General features: G+C 36.3%; 1 protein-coding gene across 3 annotated transcripts in view; it reads right to left on the bottom strand.

The window, feature by feature from the left end:
- Nucleotides 1-1,168: 1,168 nt before the first annotated feature.
- Nucleotides 1,169-7,158, bottom strand: part of LOC131073052 (ubiquitin carboxyl-terminal hydrolase 27) — a 164,626-nt gene continuing 158,636 nt past the window's right edge. For all 3 annotated transcript variants that reach the window (XM_058009417.2, XM_059211035.1, XM_058009422.2), the window contains 2 exons: nt 2,280-2,343; nt 1,169-2,167 (listed from right to left, as the gene is read on the bottom strand). In XM_058009417.2, coding sequence (XP_057865400.2) covers nt 1,680-2,167; nt 2,280-2,343 — 552 coding nt within the window. In that variant the 3' untranslated portion in view covers nt 1,169-1,679. The remainder of the gene's footprint in view (nt 2,168-2,279; nt 2,344-7,158) is intronic.

The raw sequence follows: 7,158 nt of genomic DNA, 5'->3' as shown, positions 1-7,158 counted from the left end.
ACCATATTATTATTGTTTACCAATTTTTTGTAGCTAAGTAATAGTATTTTCAAATGTTATACTCTAGATTCAAATGCAAGGAGAGAAAATCCCGCTTGAGATAGAACACCTTCAAATTCTTATTGATTAATAGTGGAATGCCCACTTATGTTGTTTGCGTAGTCTCACTTGAATTTTCCCGTTATCACTTTCCCTCACGTGGAGGTGGCTATAGAGACAGTAGCTGTTGCCGTTTGCAATCCAAGTAGCCCTCTCCCTACTGCAATGATTGTGGTGGGCAGGAGGGATAGGGCTAGGGGGGTTTGCCATGGTGGCACCATTTCTAATGTTACCATGGGGTAAATTTCTGAGATTGGGTATGGGAATTTTGCCAATTCAATAGGGGATAAAATTAAAAAAAACATTTGAGGATCCATATTTGATACCAATGACTTTGTCGGAGGGAGAGGTTGCCCTATGGCCAAAATGGTTTTTTTCTACATTGCTGTGCTCAATGGGCTTGCATACTTTCATATTCGTAGTTTTTTTTATAGACGTCTATTTTAGTTATCGTTGATGTTTTGTAAAGGAAACATGATCATACTTTCTTTTAATTCATCTTACATCTATAATTTTGATGGTGATTAAAAGTTGAATGCTTGCACTTCTAAGATACTGGGTCCATATAGTTAAAATCTCTTGCTTTTCTTATGCAGTTTGATTCAGTTCCAGCCACTTTTTTATTAACTATCACAGACCGCTTTTGTGGATTAACAGAAACAGTTTTCAATAAAAAAATTGTGATGATTTTTAATTTTACAGTAATGCTTCTTTTTGAAAACTACACTTGTTGCCACCTAGAAAGAAACAAAAATATCCTAAAATATTATCCTCCTTCTGAAACCCACCAGAAATCTAAACCCAAGCGTTCAGCAAAACTTCCTATCGCTTTGTAGAGTTTGCAAGAATAATCTAAGGAATATTTGACCAATGCTAATTGCGGAGATTTTTGTTACAAACATTTCTTTTGATTGTATTGGTAAAACATATTCCCTCTAATTTTGATCGGTATATTGTTACAACTCTCTGAACAAGCTAAAATGTATCAAAGATAAAGAGTTGATGTTATCACAGCAAGACAACGCATTGCTCAACCCATAAGATTATACCCAAATCTAGCCGAAGACCATAGAGTAATGTACATAAGTATATACCATCTATGCTGTAAATTGTTCATAGCACATATACCTTTGAAATTCATTTTGAGTGATGAATATATTCTGAAAAGCCAGACTGGGAGCTGCTTATATTAAAAACGTTTTGAGACACTTGTAATAAAGCCCAGTCCCAAATAATTGAATTGTGAAATCTCTTCCCAAAGAAGAAAACTTTAGACCACACCTAAGGTGCCACCAGTAATTCCCAACACCTTTTACAGCATTCCCATTGCAATAAAGGTAAGAACTTAGGACTCTGCCTGTCAACAGAAAAATTATCTATCCAACTTCTTGTCTCTTGATAAATGGTGCTCCAACCATGTTTTTTGAGGAGACATCAGCAATACAAGAAACCCGATGGTACACCAAACAAATTCAGGAACATCTTCACTAAGAGTCCATTGAATTATTACTGAGAAAAATACATATATCATTGTTCATGGATTACCAAGAAAGTAAGTTACCAACTGCAATAGATATTGATTAGTACTCGGCATCTTCAAGCCTTTCATAGAAAAGCATACTTGCATATGCTCCAAGAACACATTTTTCTGTCACTCTCTCTACATGAGAATCTGAAATTCTGAACCAAATTACATCAGAGTTAGCCATATTCTTATTACCAGTTCTGGCAAATTCACTGTCTTTGGAGTTTGTGTTCTCTTTCTCATCCATGAATGTTGCTTCCTCTTCATAATCTGTTTTACTTGTCATGCACAATGTAGGTGCTTCTGTGAGCTGCTTACCGACCTTTACCTTACGATAGACAGTATAGTGTCCACTTCCCAAATTCCCATTGTGCTGCACAACAGAAATAAGTCCATAGGACAAGCTCCTTCGACTTCCTATGCATCTGGCATTGTCCAGGCCATCTGTATTATTGTTCCCATTTTGATCTTCTATGGTCTGTAAATGTGAAACTGGGCTGTATTGCATCTTAGAGTGAGAGCCTCTACAAGGTTGGTTACCATCTGCAGTGACATCAAGTGAAGTAATTTAGAAAGGGGATAAACCAGAATGCACATCACATTCATTTCACTCCCCGACATTATTTATTGTGTAACCCAGGGCTTTACCAATTACCTGTATCGCTAAATAATGATGACATACTTTTAGAACCAAGGCAAACATTGTTGGGGTTTCCACACTGTTTCAAAACAACCAGCTCTTGTCAGTCACTTCTGAAGAAGTATTTTAGCATGGGCCAGAAATCAGCCTATGTTTGCATGGTTAAAAATTCAAAGAAGTTTAATAGTACATTAGAAGCAATAAGCATGCAACTAAATTTTATGTCTAATATTTACTGTAAGACAGTTTTCTAGTAGGTAATATATGTATTTCCTGAAAAGATTGTATTAGTATGGGTGGGATAATTACAGGATCAAATGCCTCTGGATTGAAATAAAATGCGGATTATGATCATTTTAGAATAGACAAAGTCATTACAGCCTCATTACTATCTGGAAAACAATTATCTGAGAGTCAAATACCACTGTCAACCAGAGCACCTAACTAATGCTAGAGAAAACAAAGAAGTAAACAGAAACCGAGAAATAGAAAAATAGGACTTGTTAAGCTCAATGAAAGCATAAAAACATTAATAAATAAGCACATCAGGGAGAGAAATTTAAAGCAGATGGTCCATACACTAAAATTTCCCTTTTAACAAAATATCTCTTTCAAAAAAGTATTAGCATTGGTATTGAGGCTGGAAACATTGGAAACCAGTGTTTCAAAATCAACAAAAGAAGCAGTGGATTACAACAATAGTGGCCAGATAACAGAACCTTTGTCAAGCTATTTGCTTCTTTGTCTTCACTTGTTCCAACATTTTCCCCACTGTTCAGGAGATCAGTGTCCAACCGATTGGGAGGAGGGGTCCTTGCCTGAGAACAATGTGGATTGAAATGGTACAATCAAGAGGAAATCCATTGACTCCAGTCTCATACCCTCGAACCACTTGCTTAGGGAGGGGCTGAAAATATTCTCGTTGTAAACATTCCTCCATTCTTGTGAGCACGTTCCTTAATACAATTGCCAGATATTGAATGCAATTTTTTATGGTGGCTATAGTCCTATCAAAATCAATGTTTTGTACTCCATATATTTGTACATTGTCACTTAATTTTTTCAGGCTCCTAACAATACTAAACAGGGTGTTGATGGCAGTAATCTTTTGCCCTTGTTTCTCTTTATTTATGATGTAATCTAATATAGATAAGGTTTGCAGGGTGCCATTGGGTGGGGTTAGCAGACTTTGCATTCATTAAAGTAAACTTGTATAAAACAAAATTCAACATCAGAAGTAAATGTTGCTACTATAAATAATTCATTTCAAGAAAATTTGCTAGATTGTGCAAAAAGGGGAAAACATCAAGTCTGTTGGTCCTATAAACTGTTTGTCATTTCTAAAGAGAGTTGTGCCTTTTAACTAAGTTGCAGGGTTCGCTAGGTTCAGGGCCTGGTATTGGTTCGGTTCGGTTCGGTTTGGGTTTGGGTCCTGGTCCAGTCCGCCTTTGGGTCCGGCCAGGGTCCATGCCTGGGCAAGCTGGTTTGTCTGGGGTGAACCCGAGGCGAACTTGGATGCCTGGGCAAGCTGGTTTGTCTGGGGTGAACCCGAGGCGAACTTGGATGCCTGGGCACCCAAATTTTCAATTTCTTGCAAAATTTTATAAAGTTTATAGCAATGAGGGTTTCTTGTTTGTAGAGATATGTGTTTCAGACTTGCAGATTTGTGTGATTGTTTTGCAAGTTATCATGCAGGTTTAAGACTTAAGATTATTAAGAACAACAACAGAAATTGTTAACCTTATACAATGTACTGGAGCAGTGCTCAATCACAACAGCAAAATACCCATATGCATTAGCTCATTCTGATTTACAATCCTCGGCTTATGAACAGAAACAGAAATATTCAGTTCCCTAAGCTCACTTTTGACTTACACACTTAAGCAGTTGGACTCACTGAATAGTAGAATACAGACACCCCTATACTTGTATCGATCTTACAATTTGAGATATACACAATACTTTTAATAGAACAACTGATCTCCACACAAATTTAGAGTCCCAATCTTCTCCTAAAATAAACATAAGCTAAGTTGCAATTAGCTTCTTATTCCCACGCCACTTTCATGATCATCAGTAGTCTGATATGATTTGTGTACATTCAACACTTCTTCAATTGTAAGTCACAGACAAGATCTAACAATTTTATGGTGGTTTTGTTGTTTAGAAGATGCTATGTGACATTCTAATCTTAATATAGAATTTTTCAATTGTTTTTGGACTAACAAACCCAAAACAAACCCAAACCCCTTTTCAAAATTTTGCCAAACTGGCAAACCGAGTTCTCGAACCCGAACCAACAACTTAGCCTTTTAACAATATTCATCTTGTGAACTAAATACCTCTGTTACCAGGTACTTCTGGCAAAGCTTGGCTCTTGGTACAGCTCTAGGTATGTCCAGGGTACTGCCTGGGTGCCCAAGTTTGCTGTGGGTCCCTCTAGTACGGATAAATGTATGGCTCTGGGTATGCCCAGGGTACTGCTTGGATGCCCAAGTTCATCATGGGTCCTTCTGTGAAGGACCCACAGCGAACCCGGAGGCAGTACCCAGGGCTAGTTTGATACATTATAACCTCAATTTCACTCCCCATCATTTTGGGTATGTCATTTGCTTTATTTATCCAATCCCAGCTGTATCATAACTTTGTAACAGCATTTTATATCAGAATATGCCAGTATGCAAGCAATTAAATATCATTTCAGTAGCATTTGTTAGCTGTACCTATGAACATGGAGTAAGTAAACTTTATATCAGCATTAATGATATTAATTTCAGTTGATTTACATTATGCATATGTTGCAGCTGTTTGTTTATGTTTTGTGAAATCACTTTCCTTGTATTGTTAATGATTTGGCATTTTGTCAAATGTTTGCAAAATGAAATTGAACCAGCTTTTGCACTTGACACGGCTAGTGGGAGTGGCAATCCAATTGATTGTGGTTCAAAAGAAATTGAACCAAATGTTGATGTTGACCTTGATGCTTTTGATGAATAAGAATATCAATATTTAATTCGAATTTTCATTGTATAATGACATTTTGAGACTTGCATATTTTTGTTTTTGCAAATTATGAATATGAGGTATATAGATATTCTATTTTTTGGCAATTATGAGTATCACTATTCTTATAATTTATATTTTTTAACATTCTATATATATATACACACTGTACCCAAGTGAAAGATGTCGACTAGGAGATGGCTCAATTCTGATTAGTTTGTTTCAATATTAATCTTTGACCAGCGTATTAATGCCTTGAGGTTTTGAAAGAATTTTATGTGTTTTTGAGTTTTTTGAAGTTTATGCCTTGGGATTTGACAATGCAGAAATGAATAACAATAACAACACATAAAATAATAGACTGGAAATAAAATTCAGACCTCTGATTTTATTTATCAGCAAAGACCAAATGAATTTAAATGATTATTTCAACAACCCAAGCCAACTATGGCCTACCAAGAGTCCAACGTTGGGAATAGAGGGTGACTTATTGGCCTAAACAGGTGAAATGATTGAATGAACCACCTCCAACCGCAACCAATGACTCCTGAGAGCTTTATTCATCTACTGGATAATTATCAGAAACAATTTAGTGAAGAAATCTTTATTCCAATGCACTTCCTCAACTTTCCCCAGGAGAAACCCCAATTTGGTGTGCCTTCTACCCACTGATTTGCTCCTGTAGCTCCAGTATGAATTGATTTCACCAAATAACCATGGGTAATCTTCTTATTTGCTGCTAACAATGAATTTTGTACCTAAGAGCCAAGTTAAAACCCTTCTACTTATTTTTTTGAAGTCCCAGGCAACTCCAAATGGTACGATTCAGCTAGGGTTATGATTGGCTGTCCACAAAATGTCACAAAAGCTCTGAAATAACTCCAAATACCTGCTCAGATCTGATAATCAGACTGTAACCCTGCTGTAGCTGCTAACAAACTCTTATTTTTGGCCCTTATTGGCATGAACAATCTTAGCAAATCAATAGCTTAAATATTGGGGGGATTTTATCCTCTCACCCAAATCTAAAGGTTTCCGTCTCGAAATTCAGCTCAGACACCTGCAATAGACGTTGCAGACCTGCAATTGCAAAATTCTCTCAAAAATTATAAACTCCAATAATGCCCAAAACTTCACGAGAAGCCTCTTTTATTTCCCTGATTCCCACGCCCAAATTAGGGATGCAAAATTCCAAGATGCCATGGAGAATATTCCTCCAATTTGAGCGCTCAGCTTGAGGGAAATCTCATCATGAAATAATCACCACTTTTTAAGTTATAATACTTTGCCTAGGAAATCAAACCATGGGGTGCACTTATGTTTTAACTTTATAAAGTTACTTTTATGAAAGTTTCTATTTTGGCATAAAGTAACTTATAAGTTTATAACCTTATATAATGCACTTTTATAAAGTTACTTTATAAGATTTTCTAATTATAGAAAAAAGTAACTCTATAATGAATTATTATAAAGTGCCTAAGATATAAAACCACCCAAGTCAAAAAAATGACTAAATATAAGCCCTCCTTGGTGGCAATATCATCTCCTAACAATTGATTTCACCTGCGTAGATGGCTAACAGGTGAAGCTAGGACTCTTGAGTGATCACTGGAAAAATGGGGACATTACACCAAGCGAATATTTTTTGTCATACTATCGTACTGGGTTGGAGTTCCCACACTACCCAAACCCACAACTTAGCTAAATACCATTAGTTTTAACAGAACTAGTAAAAGTGCAGTGTGCCTTCATAATTCTTAATATGCCTCTAATATAAATCTGGGAACAAGTCTATAGTGTCTTCATATACATGCAGTAAAATTAAATATCATTTCAGATGCATTTGTGAGCTGTACATGTGAACATGGGGTTAATAAAATTTATATCAGCA

This window comes from Cryptomeria japonica, chromosome 9 (genome assembly GCF_030272615.1).
Source record: "Cryptomeria japonica chromosome 9, Sugi_1.0, whole genome shotgun sequence".
NCBI lineage: Eukaryota > Viridiplantae > Streptophyta > Pinopsida > Cupressales > Cupressaceae > Cryptomeria > Cryptomeria japonica.
This window is presented reverse-complemented; position numbering and strand designations above follow the sequence as displayed.